At 49.0% G+C, this 27,725-nt stretch overlaps 1 protein-coding gene across 3 annotated transcripts in view; it reads left to right on the top strand.

Moving 5' to 3' along the window:
- Window positions 1-27,725, top strand: part of Rps6ka2 (ribosomal protein S6 kinase A2) — a 276,764-nt gene that overhangs the window by 116,561 nt on the left and 132,478 nt on the right. The window contains exon 1 of one of the 3 annotated variants that reach the window (XM_041680119.1): window positions 14,737-15,068. The exons of the other annotated variants lie outside the window; for them this stretch is intronic. Within the exon in view, the coding sequence (XP_041536053.1) occupies window positions 14,970-15,068 (99 nt within the window). The 5' untranslated portion in view covers window positions 14,737-14,969. Of the gene's footprint in view, window positions 1-14,736; window positions 15,069-27,725 lie in introns of those variants that run through there. 3 annotated transcript variants of the gene reach the window in all.

A 27,725-nucleotide genomic window follows, 5' to 3' on the forward strand; every position in this document is an offset into this window, starting at 1 on the left:
CACATGTCTGGTGTGTGTGTGTGTGAGAGAGGGAGAGACAGACAGAGAGAGAGAGAGAAAACAGGAGTGAGCACACACATGGATACATATGTGCACACACATGTCTGGTGTGTGGTGTGTGTGTGTGTGTGTGTGTGTGTGAGAGAGAGAGAGAGAGAGAGAGAGAGAGAGAGAGAGAGAGAAAACAGGAGTGAGCGCACACATGGATACATATGTGCACACACATGTCTGGTGTGTGTGTGTGTGAGAGGGAGAGACAGACAGAGAGAGAGAGAAAAAACAGGAGTGAGCACACACATGGATACATATGTGCCCACACATGTCTGGTGTGTGGTGTGTGTGTGTGTGTGTGTGTGTGTGAGAGAGAGAGAGAGAGAGAGAGAGAGAGAGAGAGAGAAAACAGGAGTGAGCGCACACATGGATACATATGGGCACACACATGTCTGATGTGTGTGTGTGTGTGTGTGTGTGTGAGGGAGAGACAGACAGAGAGAGAGAGAGAAAACAGGAGTGAGCACACACATGGATACATATGTTCACACACATGTCTGGTGTGTGTTTGTGTGTGTGAGAGGGAGAGACAGACAGAGAGAGAGAGAGAAAACAGGAGTGAGCACACACATGGATAAATATGTGCACACACATATCTGGTGTGTGTTGTGTGTGAGAGACAGACAGACAGACAGAGAGAGAGAAAACAGGAGTGAGCACACACATGGATACATATGTGCACACACATGTCTGGTGTGTGTTGTGTGTGTGTGTGTGTGTGTGTGTGTGTGAGAGAGAGAGAGAGAGAGAGAGAGAGAGAGAGAGAGAGAGAGATTGAGAATTTCTGAGGGATCCTTGCTTCTAAGTGGAGTTTGGAAGGGTAGGAGGAGAGTGGACCAGGGGGGCTGGCTCAGCCAGTAGAGTATCTACCTTCAAGCATGAGGGGCTGACTTTGTACCCCAACATCACTGTGGCAGTGGGGCCCTGGCTGGAGAGTCTCAGTAGCAGAAAAGGCAGACACCAAGGTGGCAGGTGGTGCCCCCGGAGTGTGTGGTGCTGGAACCAGAAGTCCTGAAGCTGGAGATGAAGAGTGTGAAGCAGAGGACAGCTGAGGAAACCTAGCCAAATGAGAACACACGGGGGAACAGCCTGCACAGCAAGCACACACATGTCCTCAGACGCGAGGGATTGTGCCAGAGAGGGAAGGAGGCCTGGGTTAGAAGTGGGGAAGGGCTGCTTTACAGTTTTGTGTGTTTCATTTTGACTCTTTGAGGCAGGATCTCACTTGTTAGTCTTGGCTGGCCTGGAACTCATACCAATCCTCCTGCCTCAGCCTCCAAAGTGCTGGAATTGACAGGATTTACATGCTCCGAAAAGCAGCATGCTGGGCAGGCAGTGAGGGTCTCAAGGGCGGGGAGCTGCTAGGACCCCTGTTTGACTGCAGCACTGGGGTGAAGACAGACTGGGCTGTGGCCCCGGAGAGTGTGCAGAGCGGCAGCATGGTTGAAGACTGGCAAACCAGGGAGCAGGCCCTCACTGGCTGACTCCCTCTTTGGGGCAGAGAGCTGGCATCTGCTTAGTTACAGACCTCCCACCCCAAGTCTTGAGCTTTTCTCTTCCAGCCAGGACTTGACTCTAGAGCGTGGCCATCCCTGACCTTCATTCCCACCTTCCTTCCACCATGACTGTCCTGCTGCATCCCTGACCTTCATTCAAACCTTCCTTCCACCGTGATTGTCCTGCTGCTGTTATTTAGGGGTCTGCTGCTTGCTTTTTCTTCCTTTCAGTTCTGGAAAGGGCTCCTCTCCCGAATTCTGTCTGTCTGCCCAGCCAGCTTTCCTTCTGGAAAGAGGCCAGGGAGTCAGAGACCATCTAGGGAGTCAGTGGGCAGAGTGTGCACTCAGGCAGGGAGACAGATGCTTACAATAGGCTGTGGGTCCTTCAGCTATTGTTTGCTGTGTCGGACTGGCTGTGTGGCAGTCCAGGACCTGCTCTGTGCAGGAGAGCTGCGAAGGGGGGGGGGGGCACACCTTCTAGAATATTGGGCTGCTCCTGATGGACCCTGGGGCTCTGCAGGTATTTATGTACAAATTTCACTGTGTCTTCATGCAGCTCATATAATCGCCCTGACATTTTAAAAACACATTTTGGGATCATTTTAGAATACAACATTTGCAGTAAAATAAAAATGTCTCTTTTGGATAAGCGACTGAAATTTTATTTTTAAAATATAAGGCAAGGTCTTGCTTGCTATGTAGCCCAGGTCAAAATCTTCTTGTATCAGACACCGAGGGCTGGGATTTTCAGTCACGTGCCACCATACTTGGGGTGAACTTGTGAAATTTTGCTTTTGCAAATTTGTTATGTGAATGTTCATTTAACAGGCATTTAGGTCCTGACTCCTGACAGGCGTTTAGACCTTGGAAGAATGAGGCTCAGCAAGGGAGGCCCCATGAGCCGGCAGCAGCGTGATCTCACCTTGGATCATGGCTTCTCAGGAGCAGCGGTGTTTATGTTGTGGGAAGCTGGCCTACATACCATGGGAGGTCGGGTGGCAGCTGGTCTCCATTGCCGGATGTCACTGAGGAAGTTCCCATTCTCACCATCTCAGAATTGTCCACCATCTAAGAAGCCAAACGCTTCCTGGGAGGCCAGCTCAGACTGACTGACTTAAGAACCATTGCTTTTATGTAGGCTCCCTCACCCTGCCCCCCCCCACCTGAAAGGTACAGGAAGTAAAAGTTGAAGCGTTAATGTTTGTCAGCTGTTGTCTGTGTTTATAAATTTATGGCAGTAAATGCTTGCATTCAATTTATGGGCTTAGATGGAAAAATTAGTTGTTTAAATATGGTCAGGTGTGGAGAAGTCTGAGTCTGGTGTGCAGGCTTTGGATTTGCCCATCTTGACATGGACTCATTCAGAGAATCGAGATGGGGTTGCTGCAGGGAGGGGATGGAAGGGGACATGCCAGAGAGGGAAGGGAGGTGGGCAGGCCAGTGAGGAAGCGGGCAAAGCGGTGAGGACTATAGTGGCTGCACTGGAGTACACGCCTCTGCACCGCCTTGCCTCCAGTGGGAGAGACCCTGAAGGAACCTGAGGCTGAAGCCGAATCCTGGCCCAACTGCAGCCCACTTGTCCCATTGGCAGCCTTCGCCACAACTGGTCCTGCCGTGTAAACTTTGAAAGGCGAATGCTTCTCTGTGCTACTAAGGTCAAGTTTTTGTCGGGTGTGAAGTTCAATAGTTAGCCTTAAAGAATGCAGTTTATGTTGTTGGGTTCCCAGGGTTGCCATGACAACCTTCCACAAGCTGGGGCACTTAGAACAATAGAGATCTATTCTCTATAGAAGGCTGAACACAGACTGTGCTCAGTTCGGCTCCCTCTGAAGGCTACGGGGATATAACCCCCCCACCCAACTTCTTACAAGCATATAACTACACCCTCACCTGCCCTCTTTCTCTCCCCCTTCCCCTCTCTCCCCCTCACTCTATTCCTCTTGCCTTATGAAGAAACCTATCGTGTTGTGTTTAGGATCATCCCTACAGCAGTTACCCCAGCTTCACATGGTCTTATCTGCCAAGACCCTGTTTCCAAATAAGGTTACATTTCCTGGTGCCAGAGGTTGGGACTGCCACTAATCCTTCTGAATGACACAATTAAGATAGCAACATTGCTTATGTTAATTCTATGTGGAGATGATAAATTCCTAAGTCCTTGATTTCTTTTGACTTTTTCATGTTTTTAGGCTATTCAGAATTTTGTAAGCTAAAATTTGTCTGCAATATCCCTTCCTGCTTGCACCCTAAATCTTATCTTTCCCCAAGAAAACTGGAGATTCTGCAGATGGTGACAGGATCAGGGTATGGAACTTCCTGCACTTCCCAGAATTCCAGCTAGGTGTTCCAGGAAGGAAGCCCAGGCACAGAGTGACTAAAAGGAATGGTGTTAGGGCTGGGAGCCATCACAGAGCTTCCGGATGTACCGTGATGGTGGTGTCTGCTCCCTGCTGTAAAGTTCCTTTTTAAAAAGTGCGTACCGTGTGTCCTTCACAACCTAAAATTACCTCATGGTTAATCAACATGTGATGTCTAGTTATTGGCTTAGAAAGAGAAAAAGGAGGGAGAGAAGGGGGTTATCAAAACCATTCCCAAGTTTATTCTCTTCCTGTCTTTCATCAAAAGTGCATGGCGCCCAGTAGCTCTGTGGCTGTCAGGATAGATGTCAGGCACTGTGTGTGATGATCCCACACCCTCATAGGGTCCCTGGTCCAAGAGAAGCACTCTAGAAGTACACACATAAGCCTAAGTTCTAAACGTTCCCATGTGGGGGGCTCGGTTCACCAGGAACATCTGCCAGGAGACCTGATGGATGCAGGCTAATGGGGAGCATCTCTGAAGGACCTGATGCAGGACGTGTGTAGCTGGCAGACAGCGAGGAACCTGGCCTGTCTGAAGAGTTTGGACCCCAGGGAGCAAGAGGAGATAGTGTCAGTCTCCACACCTGTGTCTGGTGATGTCCATGGAGCTAGCTCAGGATCAACATTTTGTTAGAATTTGCAAGAGAACGGTAGCCCAGGACGCGGATCTGGAAAATGCGGCAAGGTGTCTATGATAACGTCTTGATGACTTGACTGGGTGCAGCGGTCACGTGACCTCTCCCTGTGGCCGCTGTGTGATTTGTGCTAACTATAAATGCATGTCAGGTACAAGCCCCTGACTTGCTGTCCTGCCTGTCTCTGTACCATCCTTCCCTGTAGTAGCCCACAAAGCTCTTGTGAAAACTAAGCCCACCTTTGCATTGTCTAACCTTACTTTTGTTTCTTCATGTGTCTTGATTATTGTTTTGTTTTCTTCTTTCTACGGTACCTGGGAGCCTTCTTCTGGAACTCCCTCTTGCTTTCTATTTTAAGGTCAATATTTATTTCAAACATCTTTTGATCATTTGATCATTTGATGCTATAGATCTTTCAATTCCAACTTAATTGTACATTTTTCATACTTTTTGTTTTCGAGATAGGGTTTCTCTGTGTAGTCCTGGAACTTGCTATATAGACCAGGCTGACCTCAAACTCACAGAGATCCACCTGCCTCCCAAGTGCTGGGATTAAAGGCGTGAGCTATCACCACCCAGCTGTTTTTAATATCTTAAATACAAACAATCTTTAACCTTTGTGATAAAGTAGTATTTGATTCAAGGCTACTAAAAATTTACATTTTCAAGTTGCCAATAATAGCTAAGTGTTTTGTCTCATGTCTGTAATCCCAAAACTCCAGTGGGGCTAAGGCAGGAGGATTGTTGTGAGCTTGAAGCCAGTTTGGGCTACATAGTAAGATCCAGGTCAGCCTGGATTAAATCATGATACTCTGGCTCAGAAAAAAAAAAAGCCAATCATATGAGTTCTTTTTAATTATGAAGATAAAATTATTTTTATAGTATGATATGAAAACCCAGTTCTTACAATAGCAATTACTAGTGAGATTATCTTCTAGATAGCTTACTTATACATACCTTGTTGTCTAAATTGCATGTGCATTTGAGAAGAACATACAGCTCTCCTGGGCCTGGAGCACTGCACATGCACACCGAATCAGCTTTCCTACTGTGTGATTCAGTTATTCAAATACTCACTGACTTTTTTTTTTCTGTTAGATTTTTCTCATTTACTGAGAGAAGTGTTAACAGTTTCTCCAAATGATAGTGGGTTTGTCAGGCAGTTTTTGTTTCGGTGTTTGGCAGTATCTTCTGAAGCTGTATTACCTAGTGCATGCAAATTTAGATGCTTGCCTCCTCCCTGTGGCTGACTCCATCAGTGAGGAGTGACTATCTCTTGTCTATCAGTGCTTCTGTGCGAGGCTAATTCCTCGTCTCTCTTATGGCTAATTGAATGGTGTATCTTTTTTCCATTCTTCTGTTTGAACGTGTTCTGTTTCCATGTGCCTTGCTTTAGCCATATCTCTATAGCTAAGTTGTACTATTTTAAGCCAGTGTTATAGTCTGTCTTTTAAGTGGAGAATCTGGCATATTAATATTGATTGTAATTTTATTGTTTTAAAAATAATTCTTCTACCTTTAAAATGTTAAATGTAGAATTTGGCCTTACCTCGTTTACAAACTGATAATCAGCCTGGCATTGTTTGGCACAGCGGAAGAAAATATGAGCCTCCAGGCTGATGAGCAAGAGGCTGCTCCCCTCGAGGAACAGGCAGAGACTGGGCTGCATGGGCAACTGCGTCCTTGCTCCTAGGTCCTGATGGTCCAGAAGGGCCAGAGGGATGCTGGACGCACATCACTGCATTCTAGTCGAGGAACACCAAGCTTAGCGATGGAGTAGCTTTTGGCGCATGATAAACTAGCCTACTCTAATCCCAGAGGGAACGGTAGCCTCCTGGGTGCCATCTTGAGAAACAGTAGAGTACAGAAACGCTCCGGTCCACTCCGGTGGCTCATCAAGTGAATCTTCCTTCTTATCTGGCTTAAAGGGTTTTATTTTGCTCTTGATTTCTTTCTTTTGAATTTTTCTCATGTTATTCTTTTTCTTTGATTGCATTTGTAAGCAATCACGTATTGCTTTTAATTTTACATTGGATTTATATTTCTATTGATGACTCTAGGAACTCTAGCAAATGTGCTTCCGCCTGAAACTGTTTGAAAATCCAAAGACGAGGCTGGAACTCAGATCCCACTCCTTCTATACATTCTAATTAAACTTTCATTATATTTATTTATTAGTGTAGGGGGTATATACGCACACAAACGTCGGTGTGTAGAGGCCCAAAGACAGCTGCAGAAGTCCTTTCTCATGAGGCCTGGTGGTCAAATGCGGACTCTTAGCTTTGGCAGCAGGTGTCTCCGCCCACTGAACCATCTTGCCAGCCCTCTATGTGTAAGTTTTTTAAAACCAGGACTTTGTTTGTAACTTAATTTAAATGCACACATTATATAATATTTTAATTCCTGCTTATCCAGTTTCTGTGTCCCTAGCACTGCTCTTAAGATTTTATTGGTTGCGCACATCCTCAGGTCGCTTCTGAGCAAACATCTTCTTATTCGTGAGAATTATTTCTTTTGCAGGGAGAGTTTGAGGCTGAAGTGGTCTCTTCATTTGATTCTCTCAGTGTTTGATACAGATTGCTCCATTCTCCTTGGCTCTGGGTGTGGTCTCTGAGCTGGCGACTGGCTTCCTCTGCCGTCAAATCTGTCTCGTGTCGCCTGGGGCACCACTTCTGCCGCTTTTGTGACTATGCAGGGTTTAGGTGTGCGGTTCTTTCTGTTTAATCAATCCCCTTGGATATACCAGATCTTTGTAAATAAGACTGGAGTTTATCAACTGCGGGCTTACAGGACCGTCCTCCCTCTGTCTCTCTCAGCCCCTTTTCTGGTTCCCACCCTTTCACATTCTGTCCTCCCTCTGTCTCTCTCAGCCCCTTTTCTGGTTCCCACCCTTTCACATTCTGTCCGGATTTCTGCTCTGACTTCCCCTTTACCAGTCTTCTAGGACTTTCCCTAAACTGATGCCTTTCCTTTTTTAATATTCTACACTGATGTATTTATCAGTTTTTTTTCGCTTTTAGTCTTCAAGCTTTACTTTTTAAATCAAACCTGCCTGGTCATTTTACAGCATCTAGTTTACTTGTAATTCTTTGAATTCTGCTTTTTCTTTCTCCTTGCAAAGACATTAGCTGAGCCTTCGAATACATGACATTCGAATACAAACTTCAACCACTTGTCCTCTCTATTGCCTCATGCTCAGTGGGATTTTATCATCCTAGGCTTATGAGCGCACATGGCTGGAGTTTATTATGGGATGTGCTTGAAGGGCACACGTCCAGCAAGCGCATACAGGTTCTGCCTAAGCTTTGCGTATTCCCAGCTTGTACCTTTAAAAACAAGTGTGTGACCTTTGGCTTCAGGCTAGCATCTCCCCGTTCTTTCTAATTCTTATGCCAGGCAGGGCCATTTCCCTCAGCATTTCTGGCTCACCTGCTGGCGTTTAGGGACACGACCTTTGGGGTAGTCTAACATAGCTTCTTACCCTGTGTGGCTCCTGGGGCTGTCTCCAGATTCTCTGGGAGAAACCTTTGGCCTATGTGACAGATGTTCCCACAGACCTCAGGACCAGCTAAGAGTCAAGAAAAGGCAGGCTGGGTGGGGAGGGTCCTCGTTTTAGTGGTTATCTGTGTATTTCCCAGAAAGGCCAACTATGCAAATGTCCTCAGCCATATGGCTTAGAATTCCCCTCTGCCTCACCCCAGTCCTGAACTTCCTCCCTCGGTCCTCTAACCATAGAGCTTCTGTGAGGAGGGGGAGGGGCCCCAGCCCCCTCCACCCTGTGGCCTTCAGAGCTTCTGTCCCTCATGGATGTGCTGTTGGTACCCATGAAATATTTTTAAATGATGAAAATCTCTAGCAAAAAAAAAAATTCTTAGCAAGAGCTTTACATTGTCTTTTGAACCCATTTCAGATTTCTTAGCCTTCTCTATTATGAAAAGCTTCCCCCCTCCCTTTCAAGTTACAGGATCCTTCCTGCTATAGTTTCAATCTGCTTCCTGTTTCCTGCTTCCCTCCCCACAGTTCCTCTATAATTCCTGCCCAGGTTTGGGGTGGGGGCATGATAGAAAAAGTCCCTTTTCTCTTGTTTACCATTTGCCAGGCCTCACTGTGGAAAGTGGGGTCCTTTGTGTTTGTTGGATGAATATGTTGCAGAGATAAAGCCATATTATAAACTACAGCTCTCCATAGCAAGTAAATCCCTGGAAACAGCAGGACAGAATAGAGTAGCCTGATGCTTATCTGGTCGTTTAGTTAGTGTTAGCATGAGGTGTAGGCCAGACCATAGAAAGCAGCAATACCACACAGCCCTGAAGACAGGGCACCAAACATGGAAGGAAGACGGACATAGGGAAACCAGGGAGCACAGCCCAGGCAGAGGTCCAGGCCTTCCCATCATGGGCCCTGGCAGCTCATCTTCGCAGATGATGCCAACATGCAGGGCACAGAGCCCGTGACCTTCAGGGAGCGCTAACTAGGCTCTGGAGAGTGACCTCTGTTTAGAAGGCGTGGGGAGATGTGGGTGTACCTGGCAACTTGGTTAGTTTGGTGACAAGATGGCAGGAGGTGGTGACAGTTGTATCTAGTTCTGACTGTATCTGGCAAAGGGGAAGGGCCTGAGGATGCTCACAAGTCCAGCTGACCGTACCGAGGGACCTTTTAGAGACAAAGGAGAAGCTGGGATGCTAGGGCCAACTCCTACTTCAGGAATGGTTAGGTTTTGGTTGTAGGGCCTGGCAAAGAACACACAGGAGCCCTGGTCTTAAACTCAGAGTTTCAGCAGGAGTTGGAGCATGTGATCTCAAGAGCCCCCCCTTTTTTTCTCTGCAGCTGCTCACTCACAAAGCAGGTCTGCTTGCGGAGATCTGCCCTTTTTCTGCCTCACCACGTCTGACCCACCTCTGATGAACGGCACACTTCGGTCGGCCCTATCTGGCTCGTGTCAGATGTCACATCTTTGCTCCCTTGGTTTTACATCTGATTAGTCACGTTTGTGGCCTCCTGCCTATAATCATGTTTGCACATCTTGCTTTAATTTCCTTGAACATATTACATTTGGTCATCTTGTTGTCTGCATCAGACACCTCCACTGGCTGAGTCACCACACATCTGATTGTGGCCTTGCTGCCTGGGACTGATAGGGGTTTCTTTGTGATCTTGGGTTAGTGACCGCATGCCTGTGTTCCTTGGTCCTAAGTCTGAAGGATTCTTTACTTCTTGACTTTCTCCAGGACGGTATTCTCAATCTGTGGGTCGTGACCCCTTCGGGGGTTGAATGACCCTTTTTGCGGGGGATCGCATGTCAGATATCCCGCATATCCAATATTTATGTTATGGTTCATAATTCAAAATTCCAGTCATGAAGTAGCACCGAAAATGATTTTTTGGTTGGGGGGTCGTCACAACATGAGGCGCTGTATTAGGGTCACAGCATTAGGAAGGTTGAAAAACACTGCCTTAGAGCATGTGATTGCTTGTGTTGAGCACACAGGTACAACTTGTATGTTTTCAGCTTTTGTCGATGGTGACTTCACACAGATGTGGGAAGGGCTGGCTGGGCCATTAATTCTTGCGATATTTCTTAGTTCCCCCATGATTACCAGGACCAAGGCCCTTGAGCTCCACATATCCAGAGACCAAGAAGAAAGTCAGAGCTTGAGCCTGGCATTGGGCCTGCTGATAGGCAAGATGCAGGAGGCCCAGGGGCCTTGGTATGACGAGGAGTTGGGACACTGCTCTGTGAGCAGGAAGGTCGGGGCTTCCCTTTAGTAGGGAGCGCAGAACCATTCCTATCTGACACAGAACTTGCGGCTCCAGTGTGGTGTGTGCTCAGAATGCCTGAGGACAGGCATCAGCTGTCCAGGGGTGGAGTGGAAGGCAGAACAAAGCGACTGACAGAAGAGCTCACAGTTAGATTTTCCAGGGTGGGTTCCCGTCAAGATTCTAGGGCTCCTCAAAGTCCCTGTGTGCAACACTGTCCAGAGCTCTCTGCCTAGGGACCCTCCACCCTCTTTCCTCCCCCACACAGCACACAGCATATATCCTCAGTAGATGGAGGAGCTTTGGGACCATGCTTCCTGGCCCTGCAGCATTTCCTCAGTCATCCAGTCAGCTTGATGTTATCTTGGTGAGCCCTCTTGTTCTCGGCTGGGCTGTAGGCTCCTGAGGCTCCTGGGGGCTCCCAGGACTTTCTCATCGTGCCTGTGTGGTCACACCCTTGGCCACTTGCCCTCTTGGCTTTGGGCTTGGCATGGAGACGCAGGGAGAAGAGCGCTGCAGCTCCTCAGAGCAGCCGTCATTGCCTCCTCGTTATCGTGTCTCCTCCCTAATGTATGCAGGGGAGAAATGATTAATAATTAGGGAGTCACAGAAATAAATTCCTACCTCGTGATGTTCACACCAGAGCAGTTGGTCTATTATACTATTTTTTTTTTTGTGATCATGGGTCTTATTTAAATTTGGATTTGATTTTCCCTGCAGTTTTTAAATTGTCTCAGTTCTTGGTTATAGATATTATTTTCTGTATTTTTTTTTTTTTTTTTTTTAGGAAATGAGATATTTTAATGTGAAAAAGACCCCAGACTTTAACCAAGTGGCAAGCTCATGTTTGAGAGTGGTTTTCTTCTCCCTTCAAAGTCACGATGCCTTTATTTATCATGTTCCTGTTACTTGGGATCAGACACAAGTGACATTGGAACTGTGACTTTGTAGGGAATCATGGGAATTTACTAGGCGTATCCTGAGTGATTGCCTCTGAGCTAATGACACCAAGAAGTGAGGGAGAGAAATGACAGTGGAGCCCCGGATGGGGAGGTATCCAGGAGCTGTCCTCTGTCCTCACACACTTCCTGTCCATGCCCTTGACCTCTGTAGCTTACCTTCTGCTCAGACACTGTCATTCCCTCAGGTTGTCCCCAAGCTCTTTTACAAACACTGTTTCCTGTTGCGGAACATTACTTTAACTATGTAAGGTGTGCTACATTTGTTTATGTTGTGGAATATTACTTTAACTGTGTAAAGGTATGTTACGTTTGTTTATGTTGTGGAATATTACTTTAACTATGTAAAGGTATGTTACGTTTGTTTATGCTGCATTTGTTTAATGATGTAAAGATGTGTTGCTGCTTCACCTTGCCTGCCTAAGGCACCTGATTGGTCTAATAAAAAGCTGAAGCCAGGCGGTGGTGGCACACGCCTTTAATCCCAGCACTCGGGAAGCAGAGGCAGGCGGATCTCTGTGAGTTCAAGGCCAGCCTGGTCTACAAGAGCTAGTTCCAGGACAGGAACCAAAAGCTACGGAGAAACCCTGTCTCGAAAAATCAAAAAAAAAAAAAAGCTGAACAGCCAAGAGCTAGACAGGAGAGGGACAGGCAGGGCTGGCAGGCAGAGAGAATGTGTAGGAGGAGGAATCTAGGCTCCAGAGAATGAAGGAGAAAGAGAGGGAGAGTCCAGGGTTCAACCAGCCAGGCAACTCCCGGTCAGACACAGAGAAAGCGAGGAAATAAAATAGAAAGAAAGGTAAAAGGCCCTGAGGCAAAATGTAGGTGAAAAGAAACAGGATAAATTAAGATTAAAAAGTTAGCCAGAAGCAAGCGTAAACTAAGGCCAAGCATTCATAATTAGTAAGTTTCTGTGTCATGAGTTGGGGACCGGCAGTCCAAGAAAGCCTGGTATAGTCTCTACTTTCCTGGGAGTTCTACTCTGTGCTCCATTGCCAAGAAGATGCTCCAAAATGAAGGTATGCTCTTATGTGCACCATCCATTCCTTCTTATAATGTCTCAGTCTTCCAACGGTCACTCTTGGAGCTCCTGCTTTGGTCATACAAGAGGCAAGTATCAGCGTCTTCCACCACAGGGCCTTTGCATAGGGTTTTCTTTCTCCACCCTTCTCTCCATACCTGGTCTGAAAAGCCATGCTCTGCCTCCCTTTGCCCTTTCCACCTCCAAACGGAGCAGGTGTGTGCTCATCTTCCTCAGAAGCTGGTGTGGGCCCCTGATCACAGGGTACTCATGTGTTGATAGCTTTTCCTGGCCTGTGGTTCTTCAGAGAGAAACACAGTGCTGAGGCCGAGAGACCCTTCCATGTCCTACTTCTGGGTTAATTCACATTCGTGATTCTCCTGTCCTATGGTTACAACTCCAGTGTGTTTTTTACCACAACATTCTATAAGTATCCTGGCTATTAAAATAACTTCTAAATAATTTTCATAAAAATTTAGAATTGATAACTAGACATATCTAGATAAATCAACTAAGCAAAGAATGAATATCTTGCTTAATATACCAAATACTGTTCTTCTCAGCTGAAAAATAACAAGAATGAAAAGAAACTTAGTAAAGAGGTTTGTTATTTTCCAATGAAATAGTTCTTAAAGAAGTTTGGCCCAGAATTAGCTGATGTGACAATTTAACAGGATGATTAGGGAACATACATTTCCTAGATTTTAAGCATGGTCCCTCATGGTTCCAAGCCAGCTTTAACATCACAACAGCATCCGGACACAGGTAGAACACCCTCCACACTAGCTCTGGAATGTAGCTTGCCTTGCCTACATTTCAACTTCATTTTCAGTGTGTTGGAGATTTTCTGGCTGTCCAGGTTTTCTTATTAAATTGCTAGCATTCTCAGAAGTGGTGAGTTCTTAAACCTAGTGGCCTAGGGGCATTTTTGCATGACTCAGTGGGCCCCAAGTATACAAAGAGGACCAAGATCAGTTCCTGGGGTGAGGGTTGCAGTGACGGGGAACCAGGAACTAATGTGCCCTGAAGTCTCTGCCCTAAGCTCTTCAACACCTTGCTGATTCAGGAGTCCCAGGAGCTCCTCCCCCATAGTAGTTTATGACTGGGCACTTCCGGATCCTAGTCTTTCTTCTTAAGGAAGGACCAGGCCCTGTCCCCTCAGGCATCCCAAAGAGCTACTGAGGTCAAGTCTGTACCAGTGTGTGTTGCCTCTGCTGAGGCTTCAAACCCTTGTGCTGGACACACCAGTCCGACAGTGGTCCCCCCAAATCCTCTCTAAAGAGGACTGGCTCTTGACTCTGGACCAGGTAGCCTCTGTGGTGTTTTCTGTGACATGGCGGACTGTCTGGCACATTGGGTCTTCTGATTCCTGTGTCCCGCGCCAGTCAGCGGCATGGAAAAGTATTGAATGTGAGCCTAGTGGGCTGCAGGAGGGACATGCTGCTGTTTTCCCCAGAGTGGCCATCGCCATGGAAGTCAGGCCAAGGGAACTGTACTTAGGTCAGAGGAGGGCCGAGCTGCCCCGGAGGCCTGCTGCTGTGTATCTCTCCAGTCCACTACCGCTCTGCCACAGGGTGCAGGACTTTATTAAGTCAGCCTTTCTTTTTGGGTGTCTAGGAAGACCATTTGGACTTAGGTTAAAATAGGCTATGATTGCCCCTCAGGATGTTCCTGCTGCTGGCCCTGATAAGTCATCTGTGTGGATAATTGTCTATAAATGGAGCCGGAGGTCACAGAGAGCGGATGTGAGCCTTTGTTCTCAGCTGCTGGCCCCGACCACGTGAGGCGTCCTCACTGCGAGCGAGCAGGGGGAAGGCGGCTGACACCGAGATGCAGGCGGGGTCTTCTTCCTATGACTCTCAGAGAAGGGGCTGCAGGGCCCAGCTGGATGAGCCACCCTGGATGAGATGAGCTCCTGGGGCGCTTTTCTAGCACGCTTGGTCTCTAGCCATTTAAGTTTTGCCCGGCGAAGAAAAAAGCATGATGCCAAACTGTGGGGTCCAAGTAGACAGGGGTGTCCGGAGGAGAAAACAACAGTTCAGACGGACAAGACCGGAGACAGGACCAGAGCCGCACGCCTCAAGCAGGAGAGGCTGATTAGGCACACAAGGGCGTGGGCGCTGATTGGCGGCCGTGGCAGTGGGCGGAGAGGTAGGCGGGGTGACACCGCACTGTGCCATTCTCGGAGGGCAGGAGTAGTAGGAGAAGGAGGAGTGGGCAACGGGCGCTGATTGGAGGCGGTGACGGGGACTACGCCCCTGGGCAGGACGGCTCGAGCTGATTGGAGTTGGTGGGGGTGGGCGGGTCGAGGGTGGGGTTGTCCACTGTGGGCTAAGGGGCTGAAGGAGAAAGAGCGCCTGCTGTGGACACTGATTGGTGGGTGGGCGTGTAGGCGTGGCGCGGAAGCACTCTCTGTTTGGTCGGCACGGCGCTGGGCGTAGTCTATGGGCGGGGCGGACTGCCGGGAGCTGGTACTCCTGGCCGGAGGCGAAGGCGCCGCGGGAGCGATCCTGGGGCCCGGCCCGGTGGCCCGCGAGGCCTGCCCTTTGTGCTCACAGCCCGCATCCGCGCCCAGGGCCAGCGCGTCGGGCTCCCCGGCGCGCGTGCCCGCCCGCGCCCTGTCCGGCCTGGGATGCGCCAGGGATGCGCGCCCGCCGGCCCTGCGGCTCCTGGCAGCTGGGCGCGGGGCGATGGAGCTAAGCATGAAGAAGTTCACGGTGCGCAGGTTCTTCTCCGTGTACCTGCGCAAGAAGTCGCGTTCCAAGAGCTCCAGTCTGAGTCGCCTTGAGGTAAAGGCCCTCCCCGGGAGCGCGCAGGATGCGGGTCCCCGCCTCACCTCTTGTGGGCATGTGGAACCCAGAGGGCGTTTGGCCACCGGGGGAATCCTTCTCACAGTCCTGTACATCATCACTCCAGACCCGAGTGGGACGTGGGAAGTTATTTGAAAACTGGTCCAGTTGTCATTAAACGTATCAAATCGGCTCCAAATGTTGGTTGGCACTTCACAACACCTGCACAGAGCGAGTCCTTGCTGCGGCTGAAATCTACCCCAGTGTATTTCTCTCTAATGCTCCTGTGTGCACAGGATTCGGGGTCACTCCCCTGAGGAGGGGTGCGGCCCGTGCAGCTGTGTTGCCTCTTGGTGTGGGGGTTCTCCTGGAGGCTCCACGCGATTCCCAAGTTCTGTAGCCTCCAGCGCCCGCCTGTGCTGTCTTGGGTATGGTACTGTGTGGAGGATGGTCAGGGTATCTGAGATGAGTGTAGAGTTGACCAAGTAAAGAGGTTCCTTCCGTGTGAGAGCACTCTGGCGCTGGGAGGTGGAGTGCCTGATGCAATTCCCTGCAGCCTCGGCTTTGAGATAGATTGGCTCTGAAACACGAAGGACGCCGGAAAATCTTGACCTTTGCGGGTCCCTTTTCTTTTCTTCTGTGGGTGTCCATAGCCTGTCGTCTGTGTTTTAACGGTGATTTTCATTTTAACACTACGCTCTCTCCTCACCCCAGTGTACCTGCTTAAGCGGAGTGTGTGAAGGAAGGCTGGCAACTGACCTCGAGATTCCATGGGGCCCAAATGCTCCTGCTTCAGGGCTGGCCCACGGAATTGGGGTGTGTGTGGTTGTTCCATTAGGAGCAATGCCACAGATTTCATTTTGGGTTTCTTTGTCTCAGGCAAGGGGCTCTGTGATGATCCAGGGCTCTTTCAGTAAAGCCAGGGAGGGATAGTACTGAAAGTGTCAAGGAACTGCCTGTTGAAAAAGTTTCTTTTGCTTAATTCCAGCTCAGAATCAAAGGGCCTAGAGTGTCTCTCAGAGAGCAAAACACTGACTTTTGGACAACTGCAATTATTGATATGGTAATGGAGAGGGGTCTTTAAACTTAATGAAGAGAGAAATTAAGCCAAACTTCATTTTTCTAGGACTCTGCAGAATCTAGCCAACAAGAACAGAAATTGCAGAAGTATTTACCTTCCTATCAGATATGTTTGTATCTCCTATTTCACCACAATGCCAAGGTTATCATGCTGTTCCTTGTCTCTGGCCCATTGCTTTTGCCATTACATCCCATGAGCAAACTCTCTGTGCCATTTACAGGGTGCTTGAAGGGCCCTGAGTGTTCTAGAAGCCTGTGTGCTGATTCAACAAAGAGGAACAAACTGGGCTATGAAAAAGGCCTCCAAAATACAATGGCAGGCGAGGCATATGCATGTCGGGAGCAAAAAAAGAAAGTTTTGTTTGTTTGTTTTGTTCTCAGTGTGAAAATACCATTTCTAAGGCCCCTATATAAACCTGTAGATGTGCAGGTCAACGGGATGAGAAAGTTGGGCAGAAATGGCTCAGTAGGTGAAGGTGCTTACTGCCAAGCCTAGCAACCCGAGTTCCATCCCCAGAGACACATGGCGACAGGAGGGGACTGAATCCCACGGTAATCTTCTGACTTCATCCCAGGCACCGTGCTGCGCTTGTTGCACTTACACACACACACACACACACACACACACGAGAGAGAGAGAGAGAGAGAGAGAGAGAGAGAGAGAGAGAAATTTTGACAGTTTTAAGTGTCTACAAAAGCAGTGTATTCCGTCAGTAAGGTGGATGTCTCCTGTGGATGCACCTGATGCCGTGTTGCATGCTACAGCACAGGCTAGTGAAGATGCACAGGTGTGTGCTGCACAGCTGCCCCCCCCCCCAGTTTCCTGCCATCTGATGTTTGTTCTGCTATCCTTCTTCCGTTGCACAGGGGGAAGACCCTGAGAATGAAGGGTCTTCTTCAAAGCTTCCCCACTCTTCTGTTGATGTTTGCTAAGGACCTGGGGTGAGTTCAGGCTGTTTCTGGACAGTGCAGATCTCAGGTAATGTCAGCGAAAGATGTTCTGGCCTCAGGCTCCTCGTTTCCCCGGGGAATGTGTTACGTAGATGGTTCTGTGCATTCGTCTAGTAAGTCCCAGACGTTCACACTTCTCCAGGTGCCTTCTCAGTCCTTTGTGTATAGAGAGTTACCCATGGGTCAGAAGAGCCCAGCAAGAGTGGAGGACTTTGTCAGTAGGGATGGTACGTTAAGTATTGCATTGTTGTGCATTTACATTTGGGACAATCCTTGCTTTAGGATATACAGAAAAACTAAAAGTCTTTGTCTTTGCAACTCAAAGTCTAATGATATAAACAGGAAATTAACAGCAAATTCAAGTTTGAAGCAGTATTATCTTTGTTAAAAATTATAATATTTGGTTTAAAATGAATTTTGTTTATAGAAAACAGTGTTTGATAAACTTGGGGCTGTGGAGACCAAGTTACCTCATCACATGTGAAAACATACTGTGAATTTCTGCTTAAAATCAAGGTCATTTAAATATTTTGTTCTGTACTGGTATTGATCTAAGCTATTTGGCGGGTGGGCCGCTGAGGGCAGACATGTTCCAGAGACTCTTGAATGGAAGCCCACAGCCTTGCATAGCCTTTGTGGGCACAGATGTCAGACCCCAGAGCTCTCCAGAGACTTTGTCCCCAAGAAGTCTCTGGCTGCAGGGCCCTGGTGCCATGCACTGAGACTTACAGAGTTGCCTGTTACCGCTGCTAATGGTCCAGCTACTAATGGAGGTGTGGAGGCCCAGGAGGCTCTTCTGAGATGATCTGAAGAATCCCCCTCATGGAGGAGCCAGGGCCTGTGGTTAGCAAGTTTTAGCCATTTCTGACTGTGTAGCCATTGGTGTTTGCTGTTTTTCAGGCACACAGAAAGTTGTCGTCATTAAGAGGTAATTACCCAGTGAAATATTTTGGAATGTGTTGCAAAGCCTATTTTTTTTTCCTTGACAACCTTTTCTGGAATTTAGATAGTTCTATGTGGATCTGATCATGTGCACTCAGTTAAGAGTCCCACTCCCCTTGGACCATTAACTTCCATAAGCCCCTTTCTGAGCTACAAGATGGAAGGATAGATAATGCCGGGGTTAGTGAGTGACTGTATGGAAAGACAGTTTAGAATCTTGGTGATCACTGCCCAGTCACTGTTAGGTGTTGATACTGACAAGGTTTGTTGGTGGTTTTCCTATCATCTGGGTGTCTACTGATTACATGGTTACTGTTGTCCCAGTGCCGCAGGCCTTGCCTGGTAACCAAAAGCTCCTGTTCCCTTCCTGCCTGCCCAGGGGAAGGTCAGCTGCCCACAGGATAGGATGGCTGCATTTGCTCAGATGAGTTTCCGTCTTCTGGCAGAGGTAGTGTAACCCCTCTTACCATGCCTGCCTGCCCGTGAGTCAGCTGCACTTATCCACGGATCCATTACCCGTGTGGGTCGCTTTGCCCTGAGCAGAGGGTGGCTTTCAGAGCACAGAAATGTTCCAGTGTCCATTTTAAAGTCAGAGAGCTCGAGGGATGCTGAAACCCCATCCGAGACCCCAAGGGTGTGCTGCAGGCGTGTACTCCAGAGACCCCAAATGTGTGCTGCAGGCGTGTACTCCAGAGACCCCAAGGGTGTGCTTACAGGAATGTACTCCAGAGACCCCAAAGGTGTGCTGCAGGCGTGTACTCCAGAGACCCCAAGGGTGTGCTGCAGGCGTGCGTGTACTCCAGAGACCCCAAGGGTGTGCTGCAGGCGTGTACTCCAGAGACCCCAAAGGTGTGCTGCAGGCGTGTACTCCAGAGACCCCAAATGTGTGCTGCAGGCGTGTACTCCTGGTTCACGTTCTCTCCAGAGGCAGTAAAGGTTTTTACTTAAGATGATGTTATTTACTAAACGTTAGATTTCATCTGATCCACTAAAGGTATTGATATGGAGAGTCAGCTTGCCTACAGAATGGCCAGTTCCTCAGTATTAACAAGGCCAGGGAGATCTCTGATGCGTTATTTGGACCATTTCATCTGAAACTGACATTTTCACCAAAAGATAGTCGGTGAGAAATAAGGAGAAAAGGGTGGGATTTTGGGTGCTGATAAACTGTTGAGTGGCTTTCACTTATTTATTCTTGAGGAAAAAAAGTCTTACGGTGCGTCACATATGCTGAGCTAAGCAGTTAGGGTACGAAGCCATGGTCTCTGCTTCAACCAAGAAATCAACAGAAGCCTGCTTTTGGGGTATGGTTCCTGTGGTATTCGTAAGTCAGTGGATTGAAGTGATTGACTTAGATCAGTTCCTGATTTATCTGTTTGTCACGGTCCTAGATAACCAAAGGTCGTCTGTGCTCTCACACAGTGATATTGTGTAATGGCTCAACTGTTTTTAAAGAAGGAAAAAAAGGAAAACAATGGTGTTGTTGTAGGAGACACTGCATGTTTGTTCCCAGCTGCCCAGACTCCCGAAATAATCACACAGAAACTGGATTATTATTTGCAATACTGTTTGACCAATAGCTTAAGCATATTTCTAGCTAGCTTTTACATCTAGAATTAACTTATTTCTGTTATTTTATATTTTACCATGAGGTTCGTGTTCTACTGGCAAGGTTCCAGCTGGCAGCTGGCGTCTTTCCCCTCTGGCAGCTCCATGGCTTTTCTCTAACTCTGCCTTCCTTCTCCCAGCATTCAGTTTAGTTTTCCCCCACCTAGTTCTACTCTGCCGTATCAACCAGCCAGAACAGTTTTCTTTACTAACCAATGCATACTAACCACAGCATACAGAGGGAAATCCCACATCATGGTGTCACAATCATATACATGTTAGAAAAGGGGCTGGGGGCAAATGTTAAGGGAGATTTCAGCTGAGGTGCAAAGAACAGTTCTTATTCTTGGTGATCAATAGAGAATTTCTTCTAGGTTAGGTAGTTTCCAGGAAGGCAATTTCCAGTTGTTCACAGTAGTAAGTACCTAAGAAATTCTGGGAGTCCTTGTTGTATTAGGCTTTTGACAACCAGGGAAGGAAGGAAGGAAGGAAGGAAGGAAGGAAGGAAGGAAGGGAGGGAGGGAAGAAGGGAGGAAGGGAGAGAGAAAGGGAGGGAGCGAGGGAGGGAGGGAAGGAGAAAGGGAGGGAGGGAGGAAAGAAGAAAAGACCATAAATAACATGGTTCATGTTGGTGAAGGTCTGGGATGTGTCTTTGTAGTGTTGTGTTTCCCCCACCCCGCATATTTTTTATTTTCATCAAAGACGCTCATCAAAATACTTTTGCTTATTCAAAAATACATACAACCAAAACTCTTGAGATTTTTCCCATTTTTTTTCCGCTGCCTCCATCACTATCCTTCCCATGAGGCCATAGGCTGACTGGCGGTCACCACTCAATAAAAGTTCAACCATTTGCTCTTTCTTCACACACTCTGAAGTAGAAACAAAGGGGCAGTAAGTGAAAGATGGGACATCTACCCTCCTGTCTGACCTCGGTAGCTCAGTGTGATCGATGGATGGATGCCAGTTCCTCCGATATGGTGATGTAGTCTCCACGACCTGTGCTGCAGGGAGGATGTGGGAGGCTGTGGATCCAGCTCACAGGCCGTGAGAAGGTGCAGGCGGCTGGTGTTTTAAACCTCAACCCTGTATTCTGGAGTCTGCCAGTAGAGCCTGTGCACCCTGTTGAGGTAGGGAAAACTGGAGATAAGTTTGTTCATGTGAGATGGAGTTGGGATCTAGGAATTTAGCCAGAAATATATTTTTCCTCCACGGCTCTGTGCTGTTGACTAAGCAAAGCTGCTTTGAGTCGAGGAACTCTCCGAACGATCGACGCTGACTTACAGTTCTGGGGCCGTCTTTTGTTGCATTCTTTCCTGTCATCCTGTTTGCGGATAAGACTTCACTTATCAAAGCTGTTGAGTTGACCATGAGGAGATCTCTATGAAGTAGGCTTCACAGCTACTGGGTCCGATGCAAACGTAGGCAGTGTTCAGTTGATCATACGTGACCCCCAGCTACAGCAGGTACTGCTTAGACAGCTGGCCCGAGCTAGTGTGAGCTCTCTGACCCTGGACTGGCAGCAGGGGAACCTGCACAGGCCTGAACTAGGCCCTCTGAATGTGGGTGACAGTTGTATGGCTGGGGCAGTTTGTGGGCCCACTGGCCGGCCGTGGAACCAGTATTTATCTCTAGTGCATGAACTGGCTTTTATAGCCCATTCCCTGTGGAGGGATACCTTGCTCAGTCCAGATTCTGGGAGGAGGGCCTTGGGCCTGCCTCAAGAGATTTGCCAGACTTTGTTGACTCCCCATGGGAGGTCAGTCTCACAGTCTGTGAGGAATGGAGGGGGGTATGGGGAGGGTCAGGTAGGAGAAACAGGAGAGGAAGGAGAGGGAACTGCGATTGGTAAGTAAAATAGGAAAAGATTGTGTAAAAAAAATAAAATAGAAAAAGTTAAAAACAAACAAAACACCTTCAACAAAAAAGAAGGTGCTTATGCTGACTGATAAGTGAACGAGGCTGATGCCATGGTAGCGTGACTATAAATAACGTTAGGACCTCCCACGAGACTTCAGGGGCTGAATCTGCAGGAACCACACACCGTGTCTTGCTAAGCAGGAAAGACACAGTGTGCCAGGTCGTCAGGGATGTGTGCCTTTGTTTAGGTGTTATTTGCTTAGTTTCTTGAGGTCCCCTAAAGGACATAGTAACAATACCACCGGTCATGGAATCCTGCTTAATTCCCAGCCCTTGCAAAGGTCCTCAGGCTCTGTCAGCAGCTGCACTTCCAGCGGGAGAGGAAGTTCTGCACCCCTGGGGCCAGCTGTGCCTCTGCACACCTGCCTTGAGCTCGCCTGGTCCTCACTGGCTAGCTGCCTCACTAGCCCGCCTCACACTTCCTGTTTTCCTGCCTCAGCTGGCTCACTCACTTAATCCTTTGGAGTACCTGCTTCTTCATCTGCAAAAAAGGCAATTTATCTTATAGTGATGGTACTTAAGCCTCCAGAGTCAGAGATGACCTAGGCCCGGTGGAATTCCACGGGGCTGTGCCCATATGCTAGCCAGACCCTCTGTTGAGGGTTCTCTTTGCCAGCTTCCTCTGCCACCCCCCATTTGAGTACACATTTGTCCCAGGTGAGTGTTGTCACCAGAGAGCTGCCTCCTCTAGGTTACAACCACGCTGAGTTTCCTTAGAATGAAGATTTAGGGCTGGAGATGCAGCTCATCTGACAGAGAGCTTGCCTAACACCTCTAAGGCCCCGGCCTGCTCCTTGGTCTCTCTAACATGCCTGTAATCCCAGTACTTGGAAGGTGAAGGCAGGGGGGTCTGGGTCCAGGCCCATCTTTGGCTGGACAGAGCTAAAGTTCAGTCTTGGTCTCCTTTGTCTGTCTCTGTCTCTGTCTGTGTGTATGTGTGGGCGGGGGGCAAGCTAAGGGATGGCAAAGGATGGAGTCTTGGCAGAAATTCTCTAGTTTCCTTGGGTGGAAAGACACACACGCAGGAGATTAAGACAGCAAACAGGAATGAGCAGCTCATCCCTGGGTGGGCCTGGGGAAGAGCTAAGCCAAGGAAGCTGCAGACCCGCAGAAGGCGAGCCTGCTGTGTTATCAGCATTTTTAGATTTTAGATAGACACTGGCATATGCATGTCTAGAACTTGCTGAAGTGGTCAAGTGATCCCCACTGCAACTTGAGGCTTTGCGAGATTGGCGGCCATGTCTGGACAGATGCCATGGATGGGCTGCGTCTTTGCCCTTTACTTATTAAGTGGGTAGCTGAGTTTATAATAGAAAGGGAAGTGACTTCTATTGGGAAGGTTGTGGTGAGGGTTAGTTCGAGTGTTTTGGACCAGGACAAGCAGGCCTTTCAGGACTGTAAGTCAGATGACATCCTGCCTGCTGATGTTTACATCTGAAGCATCCTGTAGTCAATGTCTTTATTAGCACAAAAAAGGCAAAGCAGCTGCTTGTTAGGAAAGGGGCTAAGTGGGCTGAGGAGCTGCCTGAGGGGTCCCTGAGAGGAGGCGGAATAGGGGAGTTTAATGCTGGGCCCTGATCCTTGCAGGAGCTGCCAGACCCATTCATGCTCACGTGGGCCCTGGTAGCCAGAGGCTCTTTGTCAAGCAGGAAGCTCAGAAAGGCTGGTATCAGGTGTGTCTGTAACCCAGGACTGGCTTGCAGAGGTGTCCACGAGACCTTGGTAAATGATTCTGGTGGCTAGGTTGACTTTGAAGCTAATTGAAAGGAAAGAAAAACAGACAAAACAGAAAAAGGGAGTTTATTTTCAGAACACCTTCAGCTTTTGGATTCTGTTTAGTCAGTTGTCACCGTGGAGCACTGGACCTTTGAGCTCCTGGACTGACGGCAGCAGGGACAGTGGACCGTCTGCATCCCAGGGAGCCCCAGCAGCACACCGTGGCCTGTGAGTTATATTTGTAAAATGTAGCAAAGCAGAATTCAGGAGTTTTGATGTGTGACTCAGTGGAAGGATTGCAACACCTACCCCCAGAGAAAAGTGAAAAGAGGCATACCATTTGGTGGTTTGTCCTGAGGTTGACATGCAGAGAGACCCTGTGCAGATGTGTTCAGTGACTGTCAGAGATCATGAATATATCTTACTCTCTCCTTTGACAATAAGGTGCTGTGAGTCCTGATGAAGCTGGCAAGTGATGTGAGAAGGAAGGTCTGTATGTCAGAGCAAACCTGCCGTGGTCATTGTGTGTGTGGGAGAGGCGTGTGTGTCAGTCTGCAGGGAGCAAACACAGCCTCGCACCGTTCAGGAGTTTCGTTTTCCTTCCCTACCCCTGCTCCCAATCCCAGTCTGGTCCGTCTGTCTAACCCATTTGTCTTTCCTCTGAGATGGTTACCCGGGTCATCCCCACAAGGACTCCCGTGTAGGAGCAGTTTGTTCATCTCTTTTCAAGGAGCTCCCTGCAACAGCCAAGGGGCCACGGTGAGCTGTGATGGCAGGGGCGTGAAGACAACTGCTGGACAGGAAGTGATTCAGTTGGCAGGGTCCTGGCTTGAAAGGAGTGGGGGCGGGGACACAGCTTGCTGAGTAGTTGGGTGGGACCTGGGTAGTGACACACAGTGATTTCTCACATCTGTATCGTCCTTCTGTGATGGGCCCTGGGTAGCGATGGGCAGTGATTTCTTACATCTGTATCGTCCTTCTGTGATGGGGCCTGGGTAGCGATGGGCAGTGATTTCTCACATCTGTGTCGTCCTTCTGTGATGGGACCTGGGTAGTGATACACAGTGATTTCTCACATCTGTATCGTCCTTCTGTGATGGGGCCTGGGTAGTGATACACAGTGATTTCTCACATCTGTATCGTCCTTCTGTGATGGGGCCTGGGTAGCGATGGGCAGTGATTTCTCACATCTGTATCGTCCTTCTGTGATGGGACCTGGGTAGTGATACACAGTGATTTCTCACATCTGTATCATCCTTCTGTGATGGGGCCTGGGTAGTGATGGGCAGTGACCCCACATCTGTGTCCTTCTGTGATGGGGTCTGGGTAGCGATGGGCAGTGACCCCACATCTGTGTCCTTCTGTGATGGGGTCTGGGTAGCGATGGGCAGTGACCCCACATCTGTGTCCTTCTGTGATGGGGTCTGGGTAGCAATGGGCAGTGACCCCACATCTGTGTCCTTCTGTGATGGGGTCTGGGTAGTGATGGGCAGTGACCCCACATCTGTGTCCTTCTGTGATGGGGTCTAGGTAGCGATGGGAAGTGACCCCACATCTGTGTCCTTCTGTGATGGGGTCTGGGTAGCGATGGGCAGTGACCCCACATCTGTGTCCTTCTGTGATGGGGTCTGGGTAGTGATGGGCTGAAGTAATAAGGGCGGCGGTGGGGCTGCGTCCCCAACACCCCAGCCGCCTGCCCGGCTAGCTTATGCCCTGAAATAATTACATGGACACTGTATTCTTTTAAACACTGCTTGGCCCAATCTCTTCTAGGCTAATTCTCACATATTAATTTAGCCCATTTCTAATCATCTGTGTGTAGCACCCCAAGGTGCGCTTACCGGGGAGATTCTAGCCTAGTCCATCCTGGGTCGGAGCTTCATCCCAGGAGCGGGGCATGGCGTCTCTGCTGAGGCGTCTGCTCAGGAGAGCAGAGCTGTGGAGTCTCTGAGCCTCACTTCCTCTTCCTCCCAGTATCCTGTTCTGTTTTCTCCTCCCACCTATCTTCTGACCAATAAAATGGGCCAGGGCAGTTCCTTTATTAGCCAATGACCTTCCTCCATCAATGGGCAGTGACCCCCCACATCTGTGTCCTTCTGTGATGGGGCCTGGGTAGTGATGGGAGTGACCCCACATCTGTGTCCTTCTGTGATGGGGTCTGGGTAGTGATGGGCAGTGACCCCACATCTGTGTCCTTCTGTGATGGGGTCTGGGTAGTGATGGGCAGTGACCCCACATCTGTGTCCTTCTGTGATGGGGTCTGGGTAGCGATGGGAAGTGACCCCACATCTGTGTCCTTCTGTGATGGGGTCTGGGTAGCGATGGGAAGTGACCCCACATCTGTGTCCTTCTGTTATGGGGACTGGGTAGTGATGGGCAGTGACCCCACATCTGTGTCCTTCTGTGATGGGGCCTGGGTAGCGATGGGCTGTGACCCCACATCTGTGTCCTTCTGTGATGGGGTCTGGGTAGCGATGGGCAGTGACCCCACATCTGTGTCCTTCTGTGATGGGGTCTGGGTAGTGATGAGCAGTGACCCCACATCTGTGTCCTTCTGTGATGGGGTCTGGGTAGTGATGAGCAGTGACCCCCACATCTGTGTCCTTCTGTGATGGGGCTTGGGTAGTGATGGGCAGTGACCCCCCACATCTGTGTCCTTCTGTGACAGTTGAGCAACCTTCTGTGCTTTATGACACTGTGGTGATGATGCGTGTTGGCTTTGGGGACAGACCACTGAAGTCCTTCCTCTGATATACTTCTGTGACTTCACCAAGGTCACCAGTAATACCAACTGAACTTCAGTTCCTTGCACTGTAAAAATAGCAGCCCCCTGCCTTAGAGGGTTGAATCGGGAAACAGTGGAGTGATCTGTGTAGCAGGCATGGTGGGTACCTAGTAAAGGCCAGTGTGGCAGGTTAGTAGCTTATGGTCAGACATGGTGGGTACTTAGTAAAGGCCAGTGTGGCAGGTTAATAGGTTATGGTCAAGCATGCTGGGTACCTAGTAAGGGCCAGTGTGGCAGGTTAGTAGGCTGTGGTCAAGCTTCGTCACTTCCTCTAGCCATGGCTCTCAAACTCACATACCATGGCTGTGGTGTAGTGCACACCTGAGACACACAATACAAGCCCTGGCTTGGCATTACCCTTCCATGGCTGGTCATGTTAAAGCATCACCACTGAAGCTACATTGTTGGGCTGAGTGGGAATGGCTACATGAAGAGTTTAGTCTGTGTGGTGTGTATACACGGTGGGTCTTCCCAAGGTAGTAAGTCCTCAGTCCGTCCTTCAGAAACCACCAGAAAGCCAGAGTCTGGAGTTTGAGGCTAGAAGGCAGCAGGGTAGGAGGGTTTCGATGCTGTCTCCACTGCAGATGGAGCACCTGCTTGTGGCTGGGCACATCCCTCTGGAGTCCACAGCTTGTCCAGGGCACTTTGGTGGGTCTTAGTGATTCAGGAGATGACAGTTGAGAACCGGGCGCAGGCATTTGCTGTCTCATTCTGGAGCCTCCTCCCACTCACTTCAAATCCAGTGTTCTCTACCCTAACGCCCCTATCCTGGCAGAGGTCACACTGCCCCCCCCCCACGTTTAGACAGGAAGGGCATGACTTTATGAACTTCAAGGGTCAGTAGTTCTGTCTAGCATGACTTTTGTCCAGTTCTCTCAGTTAGAACGAAGCAGAGGCAGCGTGTCTGACAACTTCAGACATCTTACAGTGGTTTTTTTCTCCTCCCTTTGTCACAGATCTGATTCCTCTTGGGTCCTCTCTCCTCTTGCAACCTCAGGATCACATATTTGCATCAGCCCGACATGCAGGCTCATGAGGGGAGGCTGTGCTCTCTGCTGTGCATGGAAGGGTTGCAAGGTTGTAGGTGGACCCTCTGAGAGGCTGCCAGCGTTTCCTGCTGGAGTTCAGTGGCAGGAATAAGGCAGTTCTCCAACTGTGGAACGGCCCCCTGCTCTCCCCAGCTCTCTCTGGGGCCGTGAGGGTCCTTGCCAATGCCATGGACTCAGAGTGCTTTGGTTTTGGCAGGTGGTATGTATACCTGGTGGGTGTAGAGGATGGCTATTGGTCAGTTCCCAAAGACAAGCACAGCCCAGTTCCTGAAGTTGGTAGATGTTACTGTGTCAGGCAGAAGTGGTTATGCAGGTGTTGTTAGGTTGGGATCTTGGATTAGGAAGATGATCCTGGATGTCCATGTGTCTCTGTAAAGGGAGACAGAGAAGACTCCGCTTTGGGAGAGGAACAGGGAGACAGTGATGGAGGAAGGGAGCCCGGAGGATGTTCCCAGAGTTCTCAGGAGAGAACAACCCTGCTCACAGCAGCAGAGCAATCAGGAGCCTTCAGGCTGTGGTGATTTGTCACGCTGGTGGTCAGGGACAGATGCACGTTAAAGTCAGTCTGACTGTAGAGTAGATCTGTTGGTTTCAAGACAGAGGTGG

This window comes from Microtus oregoni, unplaced genomic scaffold, assembly GCF_018167655.1.
Source record: "Microtus oregoni isolate MIOR12 unplaced genomic scaffold, Mior012 000033F_ref0000390, whole genome shotgun sequence".
NCBI classification, from domain to species: domain Eukaryota; kingdom Metazoa; phylum Chordata; class Mammalia; order Rodentia; family Cricetidae; genus Microtus; species Microtus oregoni.